This window comes from Amborella trichopoda, chromosome 3, assembly GCF_054954075.1.
Source record: "Amborella trichopoda isolate Santa Cruz 75 chromosome 3, AtrichopodaSantaCruz75HAP2 v2.0, whole genome shotgun sequence".
In the NCBI taxonomy this organism is placed as follows: Eukaryota; Viridiplantae; Streptophyta; class Magnoliopsida; order Amborellales; family Amborellaceae; genus Amborella; species Amborella trichopoda.
The window spans coordinates 15,413,612-15,438,063 of record NC_142338.1 but is presented as its reverse complement, the minus strand read 5'-3'; the positions used below and the strand labels follow the sequence as shown (position 1 = coordinate 15,438,063).

The window sequence follows — 24,452 nt, the reverse complement described above, 5'->3', positions numbered from 1 at the left end:
CCAAGTTTGTTTTAAAGAGATATGGTCAATTTGAATTGATATGGATCTTATCTTATTTATATTTGGTAGTATTTTATCTACTTGATATTATTTGACATATCCTTGTGGAATATGTGACATGGATGGTGCAATTCTATAGAATGCATGATATTTATTTTATTTAAATATATTGATGGGAAAATGGTTTAGGAATGGGGATAATGGCTCATGTACCTTCCATAATGTTGATGGCCCATCTATGGAATGGATGGCTCAGATCTCTCACCCCACAAGTCCCCCCTTGATCGACGGTCTATGTTCAATATCACAAGAAGATGCAAGCTAAAGAAAACCCTAAGAAACCATAATCTTATTCAAAGCCTATAAAAATGGATTGTCTTTACCCAAAAAAAATCTCTACACCTTATCTCTTGTACCTAATTCTCATCTTTCTCTCTCATATCCCACAAACCGGGCACACACCACTCTCTCATTTTTATCTCTCTCTCACATATTGTGAAAGAACCTAAGGGTTTAGGTTATAGAGTTCTTATCTCTTATCTCTCAAATATGTATTTACGGCTAAGGGTTTTAAGGTTTAGCAAAAAGAGAATTTCTCTCTCAAACTAGGTTGCAAAGAGAATTCACCTAGGGTTTGAGTTTATGATCAAAGGGGTTCATGTTTCATTAGCGTGGCTTGGCCAAAATTTGCTTTCCTGGTTCGAGATTGAAGCTAGACCGTTGATCCCGCGTCATTGGATGGTGGTGACTCGGTGTGAGGTGTAATAAGCCCGGTTGAAGTAATCTCTGGCACTCTTCTTTTTTGTTTCTTGCAATCTTATCTTTTATTCTCAAGCATAGTGCATAATTGTTTCAATGGCATCAAGTTGTTAAGATCTTGGTTTTATTGTTATGTTGATTTTATTTTGAAATTTATCTTATTATAATAAAGACCACCTGTAAGTGATCTTTTGCCAAAAGAAAGGGGTGAAAAAAAAAAAATGTATTCCCCGATAAAACATCACATAGGTCTTTCTTTCAGAACAAGCATTTGATGCTCATTTGGCTCTAGGTCATTGAGTATTTCTCTCATGAAACTACTATTGTTTCTTTAAATTTATAGTCATATACATTCACATAATTTAAGTTGTTCACACTTATTCTTGCACATTGTTTTGAACATCAAAGATCATCTCTCTCTCTCTCTCTCTCTCTCTCTCTCTCTCTCTCTCTCTCTCTCTCTCTTTTATTTTAAATTTGATTAAGTGTTTTTCAAGTGTGCATAAGCTTCCCACTTCGGACGTGAGATCAACCCTTGTGATTTAAGTCATTCATGCCTTCATACATGGGACAAAACTAAGATTCTAAAAGAGTTACTTTTGTGACGTAGACGCAAAGGGTTAGATTATAGGCTTCCCGCTATTATTTTACACTTATTTGTTGTAACTTTGAGTATATTAATGTTTTATGTCATCATGAGTTGATTATGTAAAATTTTGAGTTGGTTTATGAAGATAAAAGGATACGTGCAGTTTATGTATAAGTGTACGTGCTAAGTAATGTAGTTTGCTTCTATGAGTATAATATGTTTGTTTTTATGACTTAGGGACTCTATAGACTTGTATTTCTTTCATTTTCAATGGTATTTGAGTCTTTGAAGTTCAAAAATTGTACCTGTATCAATAGTAAAGTTGTATGTACGAGAAGTGCTTGCTAAAATTTTAAGTTAAGTAACAAGTGCAAATATTGTGCAATGAGCACTATAGACTCTATACCACCTTCAATAGGGTAGTCTAGTGTCTGGCCAACACATCATCCTATAGGGTATTGTTTAAGTATTTCCTTGACTAGATATGACCCTCATACCTCTAAAAGTGATGTCTCTCTCTCACCCCATATAATCTCATTGCATCATGTACTCAACGTAAATGATTCTAGGACCTAGTGCACTAAGTACCTAGAATCATGTTCTCTCTCTCACTCACTCCCATTGAGTATGAGAATATTGGTTTTAAAGCCTTGGAAGGCCATAACTTTAATACTTTCTGACTAGGCCTTTTTGGAACTTATATTCATATGGTATTCTCTCATAATCTCAAGCTCTCATATATTCGATATCAATATCATATAAGTATACTCATAATACTTAAGAAAGAAATTACTTATATTTTGTTTATTTTCTCAAGCACATGCCATGTACGTGTCTTATGAACGCATTAGTAGCCAAGCCTTTTGTTAAGGGGTCTACATGCATAGCCTCTGTAGGAATATAAGCCACATCCACCTAGACATGCTCAATATCATCCCTCACATGATAATATTCAGCCCTTATGTGCGTTGATTTGCTGTGGATCTACACTCTTTAGGAATATAAGCCACATCCACCTCGACATGCTCAATATCATCCCTCACACGATAATATTCAGCCCTTATGTGCCTTGATTTGCTGTGGATCTACACTCTTTTGCCACTGAGATGGCGGCTTAATTATCACACATGATCCAAATGGTTCCATGTTTTGGTGGGCTATGGTGAAGTTGATTAAGAAATTTCTTTATCTATATAGCTTCTTTTGATGCAGAACATAGAATCATATACTCAACTTCCATAGCCGATAAGGTCACTATATTTTACTTCTTAGTATACCAATATACAACACCACCTCCATACATAAAGACATAACCAAAAGTTGACTTAAGTCATCTAGATCTCCTTGAAAATTAGAGTCGGAACAGCCCAAGACACTCAACTCGCTCACATCCCCATAGGTGTTAAGGTATAATCAATTCTGCCTTTTAAATATGTCATAATTTTCTTAATCTCTTTCTAGTGCTCTATCCCTGGTTCACTTTGAAAGCACCCTATCAAGTTTTGGGAAAAATTAGATCGGGCCTTGTTCCCATAGTTATATATATTATAAACTAATACTGCTATATGGCACTTTCTCCATATCTTTTCTCGCATAATCATCCCTCAAGCTCATAATAACACTTAATTATATTTGTCTTTCAATAGGTGTATCAATGGGCTTGCATTTACTCATTCCAAATCTTCCAAGCAGTATTTAAAAATGCAGATCAGTGACACGAATAAGTCACACCCACACCCGTATCAGTTCGGTGCACTGGATCAGAGAATCTGCTAAATCAGCAATTTTTATCTCAAATTTTTTTCAAAAAACCATAATAAATCTCTAAAAATAGTGTTTTTCTAATTTCTAAAATAAATTAGGAGTGATGCATCATGTACTTTCATTACTTTGTAAAAACAAGTTAATACCGATATATTGTTTTCCTGTCTTGATGTCTGTGCAATTAATCATAATAATATAGTATTATAATATTGCATTAAATAATTTTAAAATATTAGAAAACACTTTCATATTATAAGATTAAAAATTTCTCATATAAAATGAAATTAGTATCACATCAAAGGAACAAATATTTATTAATTCTCTTTGTTCATCCAAAATTATTACAACCTAACTAACTATAATATTATATACTGAAATTGAAATAGTTGGTTTATATTTTATAGTTATTTTATTATAAAAATAATAGCAAATCTGAAATATCTTATAATATCGTCTAATTTAGAAAATATTATTGATAACTATAAGAAAAGTAGTATATTACATAATTTATAATGCAAATAAAATAATAAATGAAATACAAGATTTAGTTATCAATGTATAATTATTAATTATAATATTATAATAAACAAGATTAAAAAATTATTAGAATGCATACCAATTTTTGAAATAACATTTGAATTTCTCAAAAATCTAGTTTTTTAGGTTTCTGAAATAAATTTAGTGGAAGAAATGGTTAGTAGAGAGAGAGATTTAAAATTGCCTCATTCATGAACCCTATCTTCATATTAATATTTTTAAATTTACATTAAAAGCCGCCATATTATAAAAATAAAATGATATAGTTAAACCATTTATCCTTAGGTCAAGAAAATTCTAACCAAAATATTGATATATGAGAGAGAGAAAACTAACATGCTCAATGCTCTTTCACGCTACGGGTATTGATATACAAGAGAGAGAGAGAACAAGCCATCAAATTTCTTTCTAATAATTGTAGGTAAACTTTGGGTGATACACAGAGGGGAAAATGTTCAAAAGAGAGATAGAGAGAGAACTAATATGCTCCAACGGTCCATTAACAAGGGAGAGAGAGTACAAACATGCTCCAACAGTCCAATTGGCCTTATGCAAGGTGAATGAGATGAAATGTTCTACATCGTCCAATTAACAAGGGAGAGAGAGTACAAACATGCTCCAACAGTCCAATTGGCCTTATGCAAGGTGAATGAGATGAAATGTTCTACATCGAAAAATGAGAAAACAATTTCCCTATATAAAACCCTCTGCATTACTTTGAGTATGTGCGTACCTGAATCGCATGAGGTAGTGTATATTTAGGTCCAATTAACAAGAGAGTGAGAGTACTAACATGCTCCAACAGTCCACTTGACCTCGTGCAAGGTGAATGAGATGAAATGTCTTACATCGAAAAATGAAAAAACATACTGCATTACTTTTGAGTATGCGCATACCTGAACCGCGTGTGAGGCGGTGTATATTTTAACCGGTAGGGGTACGTGGTATTGTCAAGGCTATGCAAATGCCCCAATTTTTAAAAATTAAAAAATGCCATCCCGAGTTTAAACAAAAAAGTGAGGTTCAAATATATCTTCATACAATATGTGCCCCCAATTTTTTAAAAATTCAAATATGCCATCCCGAGTTTAAACAAAAAAGTAAGGTTCAAATATATCTTCTTACAATATGTAAGGTTCAAATATATCTTCTTACAATAGGTGTCCACGATTAAATTGTTCGGGGCTGCTCTATTTCTTATTATTTAGATTTCAATGCATATGATGCTTTTTGCAAGTCCTTCAAGTCAAAGCACCTGAAATTGCAAGTCCATCATGTCAAAGCACCTGAAAAGTGAAGCCTTCCTTAGGTTTAAGGTCCTGCTAGCAGTCAAAGCACCTGAAAAGTGAAGCCTTCCTTAGGTTTAAGGTCCTGCTAGCGGTTAGGAACATCATGAATGTGATGCCACTCCCATTTACTTTAACACAATGGTTTAAAAAACGGATCGGTGATTCGGATCGGGTACCTAAAAAATCGATCCGAATCGACGAATCGGCGATCCGGATCGAGAATCGGGTGAATCGGTCATAATAAAGCTTAAAAAAAATTCAAAAAAATTATTAAAATTCATTATAAATATTGTTTTTAGGAGTTCAATAAAAAATGAGGGTACTCCATTAAGAATTTTCATGTTTTTGAATGAATATGCACATATTGATATGTTCTTTCCCTGCATGAACCGCCATTCAGCATTTAATTTACATCACACAAAAGGATAAACATAGAATTATCATGGAATAAGTATATCAACATACATGGACTACAACAAAGCATAAAATTAGTAACATATGATCTAAAAATAAAATGATAGATGACGTTATTGTTCTTCTTGGTCACGCTGGTGCCATTGATTGAATTCGTTTAACAATTCATTGATTCGATCTAAAAACGAATCATCGATATTAGCAGGCGTTTGACTATTCCCAAATCCCTGAGTGTTAGTGTTTTGTTGTGTTCCCAATCCAAAATCCCCGAAGCTTGTCCATCCTTCGTGCTCACCTGCACTGTCGTGCTCATCCCTACACTGTTGCTGTTGGGACTCGATATGATAATAATATGGCTGGGATAGGGTGGCCTCAGAATCATCATCTCTCTCATTTTCTCTTTGAATAATATGGATTAAAAAAAAAATTAACAAATTTTCAAAAAAATCGATCATGGAATTAAAAAAAAAATCACAAATTTTCAAAAAATTCTATCATGGATTACAAAAAAAAATTCGATTATGGATTAAAAAAAAAAAAATCACAAATTTTCAAAAAATTCTATCATGGATTACAAAAAAATATTCGATCATGGATTAAAAAAAAAAATCACAAATTTTTAAAAAATTCAATCATGGATTATAAAAAATTCGATCATGGATTACAAAAAATTCGATCATGGATTACATAAAATTCGATCATGGATTACCAAAAAAAAAAAAACATAAAAAAACAAAAAATTCCATCGTGGATTACAAAAAAAGAAAAAAACAATTCGATCATGGATTACAAAAAATTTAATCATGGATTACAAAAAACTTTATCATGGGTTACAAAAAAAACAAAAAACAAAAAATTCGATCATGGATTACAAAAAAAATAATAAACATTTCGATCATGGATTACAAAAAAAAAACAAACATTTCGATCATGGATTACAAAACATTCGATCATGGATTACAAAAAATTCTATCATGGGTTACAAAACAAAAAAACAAAAAACAAAAAATTCGATCATGGATTACAAGAAAAAAAAACAAACATTTCGATCATGGATTACAAAAAAGTTGATCATGGATTACAAAAAATTCTATCATGGGTTACAAAAAAAACAAAAAACAAAAAATTCTATCATGGATTACAAAAAAAAAAAACAAAACAATTTGATCATGGATTACAAAAAAATCAATCAAGTATTACAAAAAAATCTATCATGGATTACAACAAAAAAAAAAAAAATTTAATTTCTTCCGTACGAGACTCGCCTATTCACTGTACGGACTCGCCGATTCCGTACAGTGAATCGGCGAGTCACTGTGCAGAATCATCGTGTTCGCTCTAGAACCGGACAATTCCCGTTTTTTTCACCGATTTGAACCGTCCATGGTGATTCCCGAGTCGAACCGGGCGAGTCTGGTTCGACTCGGCGTTTTTTTAAACACTGCTTTAACATATATGTAATGGTGAAGCCAATTCTAGTTAATGTTTGGTGAAATTTGAAAAACCATCTCCTAAAGGCTTCTTTTAGACCAGTGTTTTAAAAGACTATTTGTTTTAAAGAAACCAGTGCTTTAAAAAACGGCGAGTCGCATGGACTCGCCCAAGTCGACACGGAACCCCATGTCGATTTCGTCGGTTCTTGGCGAGTCACTACAGTGAACTGTCGAGTCTAGGAAATCGGTATTATAATGATTCCATTGAAATACACAGAGTTGCCAAATCGGTATTATGACGATTCCATTGAAATACACAGAGTCGTCGGAAATCGGTATTATGACGATTCCATTGAAATACACAGAGTCGCCGGTTTGCTATAGTGAACTGCCATTGGCAAGTTGCAGGAAATCGGTATTATGTCGATTCCGCAGGTTCTTGGCGAGTCGCTACAGTGAACTGCCGAGTCTATGAGATCAGTATTATGACGAGGTATTATGACGATTCCATCACAGAGTCGCCGAAAATCGGTATTATGACGATTCCATTAAAATACACAGAGTCGCCGATTTGCTACAGTGAACTGTCATTGGCGAGTTGCAGGAAATCGATGTTATGACGTCATTAAACCGAGGGTAGGGCATTTTTGTGAACTGCCATTGGCGAGTTGCAGGAAATCGGTATTATGATGTCATTAAACTGAGGGGAGGGTATTTTTGTAATTTTAAAAAAATTTGGGACAATAATGGCATTATACAAGTATGGCCACATGCATACTCATGCTTTTCAAGTACGTTACAAAGATGCTACTGAAGAAGCTTTTATGCACATTAAACTACTTTCATTTTTTCAACGTGGGATTTGAGCATGATGTACAATATAGGCTTAAAAGGCAATACAATATAAGGTTTTATTATAAAAGATAATACAAAAAGTGACACTTTGGTTAGGAGGCAATACAATATAAGGTTTTATTATAAAAGATAATACAAAAAGTGACACTTTGGTTAGGTTAGTGGGTTATCACGTCTCTTCTAACCTAAATAAGAAGACGGTGCTACTAAGGTTCAAACTAGGGACCTTTAGGTTAGAAGCAAAACATGATAACCAACTAACTAAAGCGACATTTTTTGTATCATCTTTTATAATAAAACTCTATATTGTATTACCTTTTTCAAACCTATACTGTATACCATGCTCAAATCTCACATTGACAAAATGAAAGAAGCTTAATGTGCATGAAACCTTCCCCAGTACTATCTTTGTTACGTGCTTGAAAAGCATGAGTGTGCACGTGGCTATACTTGTATAATGCCATTATTGTCCAATTTAAAAAATTACAAAAATGCTCTCCCTTCGGTTTGAGGACGTCATAATACCGATTTTCTATGCAGACTTGGCGGTTCACTATAGCGATTCCGTCGGTTCTTCTCTAGAACAGGACGACTATGTATATTTCAGTGAAATCGACACGGGGTGACCGATTTTCGTGTCGAGCCGTACAAGTACGTTGCGACTCGTCGTTTTTTAAAACACTGGTCATAACAATCTATCTCTTGCTTTTGCGTGAACCCTTAAATTTGAAGGTACTAATCTTCCTATTTTTGCAATAGTTGAAAGCACAAATCTTCCCTTAAATTTCTGAATTTGACCCACGGAGTTTAGTTTCTTTGTTAATACCCACTTACACCCTATTGCCTTTTGGTAAAGTGGTAGGTGCACTAATTCCCATACTTGGTTTTTAGTGATGGAACTCATCTTATCCTCTATAGTTTCTTTCCAATGTCTACTCTCTCGACAATATATTTCTTACTAGGTGTAAGATTCATTTTCGGGTTCCTCACTAATTCTTTCATAGGTCTATCCTAGGTAAGTAAAGAACTCAAGTGGTCACTCTTTCACCCTTCTAAGTTGTGGTGTCTCTACCTCTTTATTTGGTTCAAGTTCATGGAAATCCACTATCTTATATTAGATATGTTATAAAACCTATATCTCTTTTATGTGATAGATATCCTATAAAGATACCCTTTATGGCCCTAGGATCAAGTTTAGGCCTATTTTGGGATGGGATCGAAACATAGGCTGAGCACCCCAATGAAGTCAGCCCATGAACATTTCATATGGAGGAGAAGAGGCTGCCTTAGTGGGAGTTTGATCAAGAGAATCGCCTCCCCAAAAATTCCGATCCAAGATTCGGGGTCAACAAGGATCCTAATCCTTCTTTCGGCCATTCTATTTTGTTTGGGTGAATAGGGAACAGTGGTTCAGTGTAAAATACCGTGTTGCGCACAATATTCATGGAAACTTTGAAAAGTATATTTGCCACCCCTACCCAATCTAAGGGTTTTGAGAGTAGTCCCCACTTGGTTTCAACTTCGGCTTTATACTTTTGGAATTTGCTCAAGGCATGATTTTTACTTCTTAGAAAATATATATGGCCATATCGGAAAAGGTCATCAATGAAAGTTATGAAGTGCCTCATATACCCCTTAGTAGGCACACTCACATGTCCGCAAATATCAGTGTGGATTAGTTCTAAGAGCTTAGTAACCCTTCAACCTTTTTATGAGGTTTCATAATCATTTTTCCTTTTAAACGTGCTTCACATTTATTTACAAATTACCATCCATTTTGTTAAGCAATCCAGTTTTCATCATTATTTCCAACCTTGATCGACTTATGCGTCCTAGCCTTAGGTTCCATATGTATAGGTCCTCTAAACACTCACCCACATAAGCGAATTCAACTTTCATTGCCACTTGATAAAGACGGCTACAAGAGATGCGATAAAAATGAGTTCCCCACCGATAGACCTCTCATATACATAGACATCACTCTCCTTGAACAAGACCACCAAGCCCGCCCTACTCATCTTTGACACTGAGATTAGATTCTTCCTCATGCTTGGGGTATAGCGCTTGTCTTTAAAAATGAGAGTCTCACCATTGGCCAGCTTTAGGACATACTCTCCTATAGGGGACGTAACGTGTCCTTAAGAGTGAGTGTCTCAATTTGGTTTCCTCCCATGTAGAGATTATGAGTCCTTGGCTTAAGTTCTTCAAAAGCACGAAATCCTCTCATAGAGTTGGCTACATGGACCATGGCCGCAAAATCCAATACCTACAAATCGGCTTCTTCATTGGCTATGATTCTTTCATGCACCATACAATTTCTCTTCTTCTAAGGAACAATACCAGAACCGGCGGTCGCATGGGGCTGGCCGATGTTGGGTTTAGAAGATGGAGTGAGAAGAAGGTTTTGTTGTGGGTAGTGTCAAAACTTTGAAGTATAACATTACACCCCTGAGAAATCTTGAGAAGAAGGCCGTGCCGGCCGACCATTCACCATAATCGGCTGAGATGGTGGCTTAATCTTAGGAACTTGAACCCCTTGGCTGGGTTGGTTACCCCCTTTGATTATGTGACCTAAGGGAGTAGGAGCTAGGTGGTGGAGGAGGTCGAGAAGGAGCCTTGGCTTCTCCAAACATTACTATTCCCTTCCTTCTTTCCCATTTTACCTTTTCCTCCCTTCCTTCTTTCCCATTTTACCTTTTCCCCCCTTCCTTCTTTCCCATTTTACCTTTTCCCTTGCCTTTCTTATTATTATTATCCCCGGGGGGGGGGGACCGTGTCCTTGGTCGGCCTCCATGAAGTGGGTTATCTTGTCAATGCTCAATGGTATATCTCTTGCCACTAGGCTGGCCACAAACCCTGCTGACATGGAAGATATAGAAATGATGAAGAGGGTGATAAGAACCTCTTGATCATAGGGTGTGGTGGCAACTTCTTCATCTCGAACACATTGCTTGAACTCCTTTAGATGTTCACTCGTCTTGGTTTGATCATCCATCTTGTATGCTGGCGCCTTCTTCGTCTTTATGATCTTCTCAGCTCTTGACACTTTTTCTACAAAATTTTTCTACTTTAAAATAGTTTTTGACCAATTTTTTAATTCTTATAATGAATTCCTAAAATCTTTACAAATTTTCTTGTAATGGAAAACGAAAAAATTTTATATAGAGCCGAGGCTCTAAATAATCAAATTTGAGCCACCTCAAAAATTCCATTAGAAGTAGTTGTTTTGATGCCCAAATATCCTCAAATTGATCTTCTCGACATCAAGATTCATGGACATGAGAAAAAAATGGATTTCAAGTTTTGGAAATAGTGCATCTTATAACGTATTTTGGACCATCAATTTTCAAGATTTTTAAGTTTTCATAGATCTACTCAATCTACACTATTTTTTAAGCTTTAAATTTATAATTAGAGATGAAAATATATTTTAAGGCTATCACAAAGATTTTCAATATTGAAACCACATTTCTTGACACTATTTGCAGGTGTGCTTTACTTTGATTGTTTAGAGCCTCGGCTCTATACAAATCGTACTCATAGAAATTTGTTTTGTCTTTTTCTTTTATTAGTTAAATAACTGTATATTTTTTAATGACTTCTTACGCTTTGAAATTTATCTATATCTAGTGTTTAGATTTATTAATTATAATATACTTTTATTACAAATTTTCACAACATTAAAAGAAAAAGTATAAGATGAGACTATTTAGTTTTGATACAAGGAAGCTACATTCACCCCGAGCCATCAAATGTGAAATCAAGTAACTAAAAGGGTGTCATTGATTATGCAGAATGCTCAATAAAACTATTTTTGAAATTTGTAACTTATTATTAGTGTCCAAATTTAAAATCTAATGGCTAGAGATGATTATGACCTTTCTGTATGAAAAATAAATGGTCTCTTAGTATACATTCCATTAACATAAACTATATTGTCTTTACAATGAAAAGATATTTTAAATTTCTATTATGTTAATTATATATATGACTAATTTTTTATTTTTATTCATTACATATATTGTATTCAAATATTTATTATTTTCTCGTAGGTGAGTCATGTAAATGACATGAATTTATAATGGATATCTTAAGTTTCATCTAACACTATAGAGTTTAAAACGGATTGCTGACTTCTTTTATTCTTTAAAATTCTATTATTGTCATCTCATCACATTTCTATGTGCAATTCAAATGCGCTAGTTCGAGGTAACTTGAGGCTTGAACCTGGTCCGGAGGTTTACAAAACTGAAGACTCTCTAAATCTAAGTTGTCTCAGGAAATTCCAAGTCAGTATCTTAACGGGGTTATCATCATACCATCCATGGCATGGACGGTGATGTTGTGAGGGTAGGCTGTGCATTTTGATATTCTAACACATTTTCTCCCAATTCATCACCGTTCACATCAATCAAGGTGATGACCCCTATATGGCGATATCACTGGCCTGGTTGTTCAGACACACCATTTTCTCTTGGCCGGATTCATTGTTACTTGTACAGTAACAGCATAAGCAAGGCGCACATTTAAATCTTGCTCAGTTCCATAAACCTTATGGCTTGAAAATCTGTGTTTAACTCTAATTATAAAATTAAAAGTTTTAAAAACAATGATTTATAAATACTTGGGGAATCTTAACAATAGTCCATGTAGATAACTTATTACAAGATACACTATTTTTAGGACTACATACTCCCCATGTACGTACAGCTACAGTTAACGCCCAACGGCCCAGATTGAGTCTGGACTGATCTAATGGTCATAGTTGTACAAGAGTGTTTGGATTTTAATTTTTTTTCTACAAATTCAAATGATCTGAAATTTGAAGCATGTGTACATCTTAGTGAGGCGCACCTAATAAAAATATAAAAATAAAAATTTATAAAAATAATGACCAAAATACCCTTACAACTTTTCGAGAGTATTTTGGTCAATTTATTTCATATAAAATATTGTTTTTATATTTTTCATAGATTCACCTATTTTTTATGAACATATATGCCAAATTTTAAATCATTCTGATTTATATAATAAAAATAAAAAATAAAATACTACCAGACATCCGTGATCGTCAGATCGGCCTAGATTCAATTTGGGGCATTCGGCGTTTACTTTAGCAGTACGCGAATCAGTGTACCATAACATATATATATATATTAATGATCCTATGAGACTCTCCTACACGTAGTGTGCAGGACCCCAAAGGATCACCATTAAATTTGGCACAGATATCTAAAAAAGTCAAGTCCCCACACCCATGTGATAATTTTTCTAAAGATATGTGCCAATTTTAATGGTGATCCTTTGGGATCCAACACACTACAAAATGCTAGAAGCGAAAATGAACAGTGATTTCGCTTATCCTCATCACCGTCCAAAGTTCATCGCAAGGTCACGATTGTCTGGTAGTATTTCATTTTTCATTTTTTTTTATATAAATCGAAATGACCTAAAATTTGAAGCTTAAGAAAAATATCAAAAAAATATTTTACATGAAAAAAATTGATCAAAATACCCCAGAAAAGTTTCAAAGGTATTTTGGTCAATATTTTTTTAAAAATTATTATATTTATTAAGTGTGTCTCACTAAGATGTACACACGCTCCAAATTTCATATCATTCTAATTTGTAAAAAAAATAAAAAATAAAGCACTACCGGACAATCGTGACCGTGCGATGAACTTTGGACGGTGATGAAGGTAGACGAAATCATTGTTCATTTTGACCAAAATACCCTTAAAATGTTTTGAAGGTATTTTGATCAATTTATTTCATGTAAAATATTGTTTTGATATTTTTAGCAGATTTGCCTATTTTTTATGAACACACTTTCAAAATTTCAGATTATTTCGATTTGTAGAAACAAATAAAAAATAAAACACTACTGAACAATCATAACCGTGCGATGAACTTTAGACGGTGATGAGGGTAGGAGAAATCACTATTCATTTTCTCCTATAGGCGTTTTGTAGTATCTTCCTATATATATATATATATATATATATATATATGTATAACCATCTTATGGCCATTTGTTGGATCCAAATTTTGAAATATGCACTATTTTTCATTTTAATGAACAATTATAAAAAAATAAAAAATTGAAAACATAACCTAGAAAGTATTTTTTAGCCCAATTAACATATGTTGTTCTTGGTGATATGCTTAGATCTAGGCCTTAGAAGGATTTTTTTATTTTCAATTGTTTTGGATAGGTTTATTATCATTAGATGAACAATGTTAAAAAAAGAAAAAAATATTTTGAGCTTATAAAGGCTAAGATCTTGACATTCACAAATGAATGGTCTAGATTCGTTTTTGGAGGGGACTCATTTTTGCTATATGTAGGGTTCAAATTGAACTTTTATTTTTTGTGGGGGGGAGTTGACTATTGAGATGAAGAGAGTGTGTGTGCCAAATTTGGGGCCATAAAAATACCACAAACATGATTTTTTAGAAGTGTCGTTACATTATACTATAATACAACTGTTGCATTGGATCATTCCTTTTATATATATATATATATATATAGCAATGAATATATATATATACAACCAGACAAAAATATGGTTTCCAAAATTACAAAAACCCCCAACTTTCCAGCCAGTTACCTCAACAAAACTTTTTTTTACATTTTTTTTCTCTAAAATACTTTTGCAGCAAATACCCCAAATCAAAATATATTTTTTTAGACAATAATGCCCTACTCATGCACAAGAAATTATTTTGACCAGATTTGGCATGGACTGTCAGACCTGAGTAGCAATTATCATACCGTACCATCGAATTGCGAAACCCCTACATTTATGTTGGACCAAACTTTAAATTGCCGGACCCTTTATTCCAAAAAAATGAATGACGGACCGCACTTTTCAACCTCCCGACCCCTTGTTATTCCATTTACTTTTATCGTCAAACCACCATTGTTATTTTAGTGGACCGATATTACACTGCCATACCGCCCTAAGAATGCACCAGATCGCCTTTTCATGGGAAAAGAGGAGAGAGAGGCATGGTAAAAATAAAGATGGATAACTTTAGATTTGTTTTTTTTGAGTTGGGGGTATTTGTAGGCAAAATGTATTTTGGATAAAAAAACGATAATAAAAAAAAGGTTTGGTTGATGGTGACTTGCATAGTCTTTGGGGTTATTTGTAATTTCCCCATTCACCTCGACTATTATGTCGATGAAAGGCAAATTATTGTCCATTTGAATCTCTCGAGATTTCAGCAGGGTCCCCAACGGTCCGCAAGACCCAAAATCCTGGCCGTTAAAACCCCCCTGCCCCATTTTTAAATTTGAATGACCATTCACCCCTCTTTCTAAATGTTCGAGAGAGCCTCCTGCTAAAACTAAGTATATCTCTCTCAATTTTCATTTCTTGCCTTTTTTGATCGACCCATCAAGGCCTCCAGGTATGGTTCTCTGATTTCTTTGTTTAATGGATGTCACGTTTTTTCAGTTCAGAAAATGGATATCTCTTTCTTTACCATAATGTTTCCATGCTTCGCCACCATCATCCCTGCTCTCTCTCTCTATTCTTTCTTTTTTAATCAGAAGCCCGGGATAATGCTCCAGAGTTCCATGGCTGATATTCAAAACCCTAATGTGACCCAAGTAGTAAACAGTTGACTTTTCTTATTTTAAATCTTTCTTCTGAGATGGTTAATTGTCATTGGATTTTGCAGGGAATTTGATTATGTCTTTGACTCAAGATCACACACCCCAACGTCATCAGCAGAGAAAGTTGGGCTCGATGGGGTATGTTTCCCCTTCGCCTACTCCTCGTGCAGAGAAGAGAAGAACAGTAGGGACTCCTGTTTCTGATTGTAACGTCAATAGGCATGAGAGAGACAGAGAGGTTAATGTGCAGGTTGTTTTAAGATGCAGGTATATGCAACCACCATGTCCATATTTATGGTACTGACTATATGAATTCCAATTCTACATGTTGATTCCCATTTCAAGTGATCTCCATCTGTCTATCTATCTATCTCTCTCTTCCTCCAATATTCCAATATTCTATTTTAATCTGTTGGTGTATGTTTATTTTCCATAAGCTTTTATCATTATTTCTTGAGGTTGGTCCTGTTTGTAAAATAAGTATTAATGATCATTGTTTTTATTACTGTTTACAATTGTCTATGTCTGGTTTTAAGAAATTACTCCTCAAATTTACTGTCGTGAATTTTGATTTTAATGCAAAATATTCTTAATTGGGCTCTTTGAGAAGTGATTATGGATAGAAAAATTACTTTTATTGATCTTGTGTAGGCCTTTAAGTGAGGATGAGCTTAGACTAAACATACCTAAAGTTATCTCTTGCAATGAGCAAAGAAGGGAGGTGACTGTCGTGCAAAGTAACAGAGTCGATAGGACCTTCACTTTCGATAAGGTACACTATAAAAGATTGGCGTTCTTTCTATTAAAGGGTCTGTTTGTTTGTTTCATTTCTGGAATTCTGGGTTTCTGATCACACGGTCACCCTAAGAATCAGAGTTTTATTGATCTCATTTTACAAAATTTATGGCAGGTTTTTGGCCCCAAATCTCAACAAAGAGCAATATATGATCATGCCATAACACCCATGGTTAATGAAGTCCTTGAAGGTTTTAACTGCACTATATTTGCATATGGGCAAACTGGCACAGGCAAAACTTACACCATGGAAGGGGGAGCGAAAGCTAAGGTTTAATTTAAAAAATTTATTGCATTACCTGTCATCTGCATAGGCATATTATAAGATTTTTGGATCTTTGTCTATTTGTTGATTTATTTCATTATAGGGAGGTGAATTACCTGTTGAGTCTGGTGTGATTCCAAGGGCAGTTCGCCAGATTTTCGACACTTTAGAAGCACAGAAGGCTGATTACAGTATGAAAATAACCTTCTTGGAGCTTTATAATGAAGAAATAACTGATTTATTAGCACCCGAGGAATATCCTAGATCTCTTGAAGATAAATCAAGGAAGTCAATTTCTCTTATGGAGGATGGAAAGGGTGGTGTTGTAGTGAGAGGCTTGGAGGAAGAGGTTGTCTATAGTGCAAATGAGATTTATAACCTTTTGGAACGAGGGTCAGCAAAAAGGCGTACTGCTGAAACATTACTAAACAAACACAGCAGGTAGATTATCATATTTATGGTACTGTAGTTCATTATGAAGAGAAGGAACATTTTGCTGCATGTTAACTTTTGAATTTTCAATCTCTTTAAGAAAAGATGCATGATTAAATATGCTTGTATGTGAATGCAGCCGTTCTCATTCCATATTTTCTATAACTGTCAATGTAAAAGAAGCCTCGTTAGGGGATGAGGAGCTTATTAAATGTGGAAAACTTAATCTTGTAGACCTGGCAGGCTCAGAAAACATTTCCAGGTCAGGTGCTCGTGAGGTATGTCATTTGTGTCTAGCATTTATTAAGTGGAATGGAAGAACTTACAATGGTGGAGGTCTTTATATTTTTATCTTTTTTGAGGATAGTTGTTTTTATATTTTCTTCCAGTTGAACTTTTTGATTTCTTAATAACATGGGGCATGCCTGTAATGGTCCAAAACTTGATAGATGATATGAACTTGAGCGACGATATGAACTTAATAGATAATATGAACATAAGAGACAACATTGTCAGATATAATTATCCATGATTAGTTTCATATAACACATCTGTTTTTTTCGTTTTGACATATCCTACTAATGATTCATTGCAAATAACATTAACCATTATCCAGAACTTTCATATCCCAAATTTTGTGCCATAGTATTTTGATATTTGGTATATATGCTCACTCAAGAGCAACTCTAAAAGACTCCTGTTTAAGGATGTCACTCAACCTTCTTAAACTACAAAAGTTCATGGAAGACGAGGCTCATACATTGGAGACTCCTCTACTATTGTGTTTCATTTTTCTTCATGGATTTGAAGTAGCACTCTGCTAATCCTTTCTGGTAATACTTTGTCACGATCTTCTTGAGTGATAGTTCCACTAATTACCGAATCATTTTATGAAAAAAATGATATCATGTCACAAAGAAAGTCGCACTCACTACTCATTTCGTGAAGAAAAGAAGCCTTTGATCCTTGCTCACTTTTCATGATTTGAATTGGCTATTAGTAGATGGGGTATGAGTGTCTAAAGAAGGGGCATTAGCAGCCTTCTTCCCCTGATCAGGATTTCTTCCTTTCCTGCCATGGTGTTGTTTTCCTAAACAAAGGACTGCATTCAAAGGCCTGCATTCATGTGGCTGTAATCATACAGGAATACCTCTCTTTGAAAGCTCACAATAGCTTCCAAGTCATATTTGAGCCCTCTCTAACTCATAAACTATCGTACCAGTGCTCGACTCAGCTTTTTAATATATCATCCTAGTGATTTTCATCCACTTTTTTTAATAAGAAACTGCATTTGAGTTTCTTTTGCTGGCCAATTATCGAGGCCTTTGAGGACTATTCTCTAGCGCCAGAAGTGGCACAAAAACTATTTTCTTCATGGGGACATGGCCTTGCTATTACCTCCCAAAAGCATCCAAAATAGATGATGTTACATTTGATTGTTACTTTGACAAATCCTTCTCTATATCTCCCTAGGGCAAGATGTTCCGTCAACAATTTCCAATCAATGCATAGGCATGCTAGTTCCTGATGAGGCTTCACCCTCATGACTTGTCCAGTGCCATATTGGTCCTGTTGACCTTTTGCTGATTCCTTGACTTTTGGCATATACTATGGTAGCATTCGTATATCCCTCATCTCTGATTTTACTACAGTTGTAACCATATCAAATGTTTTCATATGCTTACTTGACTAGTTATAGTATTCTAAACCTTCCAAACCATATCAAATGTTTTCATATGCTTACTTGACTAGTTATAATATTCTAAACCTTCCAATGGCTTCTTAATAAATTCGTAGGGATGTGTAGGTGCTACAATAACACTACATGTAATCCATGAGAACTCTAGACTCCATTCTAGCTTGTTAGAATTCTTCACTTGTTTCATGTTCTAACTAGAGACTTGAAAATTCTTCTGAACTTCTCAACGTCCAGTAAAATTTCAGTTTCACTGTGAAAGGGCCTCATGGGTCAGGTTTTCTTGTGAAGTAAGCTTGGAAGATAGAAGTACAAGCTACAAATCAATGCACCTTTGGAGATAATAAATTAACAGTTTGAGTGTGATATCAAGAATTGTATGGGAGAAAAGTAAATACAACACCTGCAGCTACAACTAGATAGGAATAGTGGAGCCTCTTTATATCTATGTTTCTCCCTTGAATGTGTGAATTTGTTTTGCAGGGGAGAGCTAGGGAAGCCGGGGAGATAAACAAGAGTTTGCTCACACTTGGGCGTGTCATAAATGCACTTGTAGAGCATTCTGGTCACATTCCTTACAGGTGTGAGTTTATAGATGGTTTCTCCTTTTATGTCTCATAATTTCATACAGTACAAAGGTATTGATTTTTTAACACTCTTTTCACATTGAAAACTCAAATCAGGGATAGCAAACTGACGAGACTTCTACGAGATTCTTTGGGTGGGAAAACAAGAACTTGCATCATAGCAACAATATCTCCATCAATCCATTGTTTGGAAGAAACCTTAAGCACACTAGATTATGCATATCGTGCTAAAAACATCAAAAATAAACCCGAGGTATGAATATCTATCTACAATTAACTACTGACTCTGGCTCTTTTTATATGACACTTATATTCAGTCCTTTCCTTCCTTTCCATATTTTATATGTTCAAAGTCTTCAAACAAAACTCTATTTACAGGCAAATCAGAAAATGTCAAAGTCTGTATTGCTCAAGGATCTGTACTTGGAAATGGAACAAATGAAACAAGGTATGAAATTTGGCTATCACTTGTCACAGACATTCTTTATTGAGTGACTAAGTGAACCTTATTCATTTTCAACTACAATCAAACCTTTAATAGATGTACGGGCAGCAAGAGAGAAGAATGGCGTGTATATTCCTCATGAGCGATTTATCCAGGATGAGGCTAATAAGAAGGTCTGCGTTTGTATTAATTCTGATTCTATTTCTGTCTTATTATTATGAAGTTTTGCATTTTACATCTGGGTACTTTTGCTAATTTTGGACACCCTCTGAGATCAGGCTATGAGTGAAAAGATTGATCAGCTGGAATTTGATCTGGTACTTAGTGGAAGGGTACGAGTTTCTATTGTAAATTTCTCTGCCATTCATTTCCAATAGTTCTTCTTTTGCATCTAAGTGGACATTTTTCTTGATGAGTATGTCTTATGTGCTGAAATCCAGAAAGTTGAAGAATTTCAAGAACTTTACAGTTCAGAACAAGAGCAGAAATTGGGTCTGCAGAATGATTTAATTCAGACTAAGGTGTATAAACATGCCACATACTATTTTGTAGTCATCTCTAAGGGCACACAAGTAAACTTTGTTCTATCATAAGTAAATTACTTTCTGTTTTCAGATGAAGTTTGAGAGTACTGAGAAGACACTGGAAGAGCTTCAAGAGGATTATAGGATAGCCAACTGCACAATAAAGGAGAAAGAGTTAATCATATCTGATCTCTTACGCTCAGGTATGTAGCCAAAAAGTGAAAAGCACATTTTAGCATTACAATGAACTAATTTTTTTATTTTTTATAAAGCAGCCTATAACTGATATTGTGCATGCAATATATTCTCTCTCTCTCTCTCTCTCTCTCTCTCTCTCTCTCTCTCTTGCACGGGTGCGCGCACGCTCGCATGCTCACCATGACATGGTTCCTGAATTCTTAATCATATTTTTCTATCTTTGATTCAGATTGTTTTTCTTTTTGTGTACTTCTCGGTTCCTTTTTTTTGGTTGCTTTTCTTCTTGTTTTCTTGTTTTCTTGTTTTCTTTACTGCACTCTTCTTTTCATATTTTGGTTTTATTAATTATATTCCACTTTTTCTTGTTTCTTTTGTTTTTGTGCTTTTTATGTACTTTTTTATTTTCATTGTGCTTTTCTTTGTTTCTGAGTCAGTATCCAACTTTTTTTTCTCATTTTTTTTCCTTATATAACTTTTTTCAACTTGTGCATATTATGCATTTTAGTTGTTAGTTTAATGCCAATTTTCAAATGGATGTGCAGAGAAGTCCCTCTTTGAACATGCTGTGAGCCTAAGAGGAGAGCTAGCAGATGCTTCAAATGATATAACTGGATTTAGAGCCAAAATAGGTAATTACATACCGAACTGGTCTGACTTCTCAGCCCTTACGGAAGATGCGTTCTTATTATGAATGAATTTGCCTTTTTACAACAGAAAGAAAGAACAAGTCGGAGAAAGAGAACCAGAATATGGTTCAAGCTTTTGGTTCTCAGCTTCACCATAGTTTTGAAAACTTAGAGAAGACCGTTGTGGGTTCTATTTCTCACCAGAAGCAACAATTTAGATTCATGGAAGAGCAAGTTCAATCATTTGTTTCTGGCAAACAAGAGGTAGAGAAAAAATAATAAAGGGAGGTTGATTATACAGTAACTTTAAAGATGGTATGTTAAAAATATTTTAAAGCTAATCTGTTAAAATTATTGATTGTTTCTTCTTTTGTAGGCATCAAAAGTCTTGCAGTCAAGGATTGAAAATATGAAAGACATTTATACTTCAGGAATCAAGGTTATGCAGGAACTTGCAACTTCACTTGAAAGGAATGCTTCCTCCAATCTAGAGCTGCTCAGCACAACGGCATCCACTCAAGCAGAGACTATTGAAAATGTAAGAAAGGGATCAGAATGTGCAGAAAGCCATCACTAAAACAAAAAGTAATTGGAAGAGTTTGATATTTAGCTATGGAGTCTTGATGAGTTTTCAATATGTATTTCTTGGCAGTTTCTGGTAACTGCAATTTCAGAGGCAGAGCAAGTCCTACATGAATTCCAGGGTTCTCTTGCTGAGCAGGAGAAGTTGTTGGAATTTTCTGCTCATCAACAGGAAGAGGTGGGAGAGAACCTAATCTCATTTCCTTTAATCCCCCCTGTTTTTTTTCCTATCTACATACATAAAATTTTTTAAAACTAAGTGATACTTTAGATCTATGTTATTTAACATTTATTTTTACTCATCTCTGTTACTTTACAGCTCATTCCAAGTATGGAATCTTCCCCTCTTAGTTCAAAATTTAATGCAATGAATAAAGTGTTGTGAAATATATTGTTCTTTATTTTTTATGCCTTTTGATTTCTGTATTTTCTGTTCCTTGATTTGAGTTGCTCCTTGATAGAATTGCAATCTAAATATGTTTTTGGTGTGCTTTGGGAATGTTTAGGCACTACAGCGGAGTTTGGTGTCAACACAGTTGATCTCAAAGACAACTGTTGATTTCTTAGAGAACTTGCACACCAACGCATCTATGATCAACAAGGTTCTTGATGAGAGTCAAACAGAAAAAAGCAGAAAACTGGCAGACTTTGAGAAAGCATTCAAGGTGACTATCAACTTGGCACTATAAAACATTGGTTGTTGAAAGACTGAGACTAGGACACTAACTCCATTGTCTGGCCATCTCAGAGTTGCACCTTTAACCTATCGAGGTTGTTTGTTGATCTTTCATAGCCCTAGTTTGGGTATAAGGGTAATGGGTTATCATTGTTATTAATATACTTGGATGGCCTTTGCAAACATAACAAAAATCAAATTATCAACTGGTTATAATTTACTTATTTTGTTTGAATCACACAGCAAAATTCAGCTGAAGAGGATAAAATGGTCTTGGAAAAAATTGCCAAACTATTGGCTACATCTTCTGCGAGGAAAGCAGATATTGTAAGTGCATGCTGATCCCTTCAAATCAGTAAATGAAATTAAGCAGCTCACTACCATCAAGTGTTGCAAATATGATAATCCTATAACCATTTCTGCAGATCGCTACTGCCATCCAGGACATGGACACTACTGCTACAAATGAGACAGAGAAGTTACAGCATAATGTGTGCAAGATCCAGCAAGTTTCAGTTGAAGCTAAAAGAGAATGGAATGCCTATATAGAAAAAGTAGAAAGCCAGTTTCAGGAGAACACATTTGCTGCAGGTGGTATTAGGAGCAAAATGGAAACCAACCTTCAAGAATGGTGAGTTTGATTCACCTTCCATCATAGATTGAGAAGGAAAGAAGAGAAAAGAAAAGACGAATGTAAGAGGAAAAAAAAAAAAAAAATTAAATCGTTGGTATTTCTTCTCTGATATTATATAGCCAAACTGATCATGTAAACTACCGTCTTAAGCATATATCGTAACATGCAGCATAAAGAAAGTAGACCAATCCCAGAAACTGTGGGATAACACTAGCCAATCTCTGAAGACTCTCAACAAGGAAAATGCTGCTGAGAGAGAATCCATAATGAAGTACGTATAAGTGGCCCCTTTCATTCTTATGCCATTCTTTATTTCATATGAATTCTTCTTCATTTACTGTTTATTCTGTTTATCTGGTTTTCTTCTTTTTCTCAACAGCGATGGAAATAATTCAAATGCAAAGCTACTCGCGGAGTTCTCCTGCGGTTCCTCTACTACTGATGCTGAAATGGAGGGTGCAAGTTCCTGCCTACTAGCTGGCATAAACAGTAATTTTTCTATCTTTCCCTTTATATCTGGTCTAGCATTGGCATTAGTATTGTCAAATCCAACAAGAATATTTTTTTGTTTATTCAGATCTTCTAGTCCTTGACCATGAAGCTCAAAAGGAAATGGAGTCTACAATTGCCTTCAGCTCTTCAGTACTCCAAGATCTCCAGCAATATCATAGTGATGGCCTGTCAAATATGAGAAACGAGGCCAACCAATTCACAGATGATTACTTGGTAAGGACTCAGGTCTTTCTAGCAAGAGAACTTGATTGAAAGTATTCAGAGTCTATTTCTAGTGAGAGAGGTTCTCGACTAGAGAGAGAAGTCTACATCTCATGTTACTAAAAACTAATCCTGAAATTGATACTGAATTGTTTCTGAATTATCATAGGTGGATCAACCAACATGCATGACACCGAGAGAACGAACCATTAATATACCCAGCTTGGCCTCCATTCAAGAGTTACGGACACCTTCCTTTGATGACCTGTTGGAGAACATGAAAAGCACGAATAAATCAAAGGCACCAGTTGCTGCATTATCATCAGATTCAACGAGAACTCCTTTCTCAACAATCAACTGATGTATGCCACGGGTGCCTTTTTTCAATGATTTATCGGAAAAAGATAGCGCCATTTTGATTAGCTGTTATCAGGTCTTAAGCACATCAACTCATATGTGCTATATGTATGTAACAGATAATTTCTGGTAGATGGCATATGATGTGAGGACAAATCATGTGTCTATGCTCTATACATATAATGTTCATTATTATTAAGAGATTACTAATCAATGCAGATTTCCTGTTCATGACAATTCTAATGGAAAAAACTTTGTTTCTTGTCTCAATTTCCTTGAATTTGAATGAACAATGCATACTATTATCCTTGTGTATCAAATACAAGTGCAGGATGACACATGCAACGCTTGGGCATTATGGTAAAGCAATGAGCACAAATTTGTATGTAGCTAGTAAAAAGTGACTCGTCCATTGGGTGGGCTTTTTACCAAATGAAAAATTTAATGGACCAGTCACTTTTTACAAAATGAAAAATTTACTGTGTAGGAGGTTTTCATGGGGTTGCAATCTTAAACAATCAATATATGGTGCATCTCCAAATGCTATCTTAAGATGCAATATTGGCATCGAAAATTCTTAGGATGGTTCAAGAATCAATTTTGATTTCTAATTATAAAATTTTTAATTCTAGAAATGATTCAAATCAAGCTGGTCTA

At 34.8% G+C, this 24,452-nt stretch overlaps 1 protein-coding gene across 1 annotated transcript; it reads left to right on the top strand.

Annotated features, from left to right (window-relative positions):
* The first annotated feature begins 14,734 nt into the window (after positions 1-14,734).
* Positions 14,735-24,065, top strand: LOC18430842 (kinesin-like protein KIN-5B). The gene is made up of 24 exons (XM_006840982.3): positions 14,735-15,056; positions 15,330-15,531; positions 15,916-16,036; positions 16,175-16,330; positions 16,428-16,765; positions 16,896-17,034; positions 18,936-19,033; positions 19,136-19,292; positions 19,418-19,487; positions 19,581-19,657; positions 19,763-19,816; positions 19,925-20,005; positions 20,100-20,211; positions 20,749-20,835; positions 20,921-21,096; positions 21,209-21,370; positions 21,485-21,592; positions 21,921-22,079; positions 22,334-22,417; positions 22,516-22,721; positions 22,894-22,995; positions 23,104-23,213; positions 23,302-23,450; positions 23,608-24,065. The coding sequence occupies exons 2-24, from the start codon at positions 15,341-15,343 to the stop codon at positions 23,797-23,799; spliced, it is 3,129 nt and encodes a 1,042-aa protein (XP_006841045.2). The 5' UTR covers positions 14,735-15,056; positions 15,330-15,340; the 3' UTR covers positions 23,800-24,065.
* The last annotated feature ends 387 nt before the right edge of the window (positions 24,066-24,452 follow it).

Bases quoted from the DNA above. Each gene is read 5' to 3' on its own strand.
- LOC18430842 (XM_006840982.3), top strand. From the start codon at position 15,341: ATGTCTTTGACTCAAGATCACACACCCCAACGTCATCAGCAGAGAAAG. The intron at 15,532-15,915 runs GTATATGCAACC...GATCTTGTGTAG, and splicing joins CAGGTTGTTTTAAGATGCAG to GCCTTTAAGTGAGGATGAGC. The intron at 22,996-23,103 runs GTACGTATAAGT...TTTTCTCAACAG, and splicing joins GAGAGAGAATCCATAATGAA to CGATGGAAATAATTCAAATG.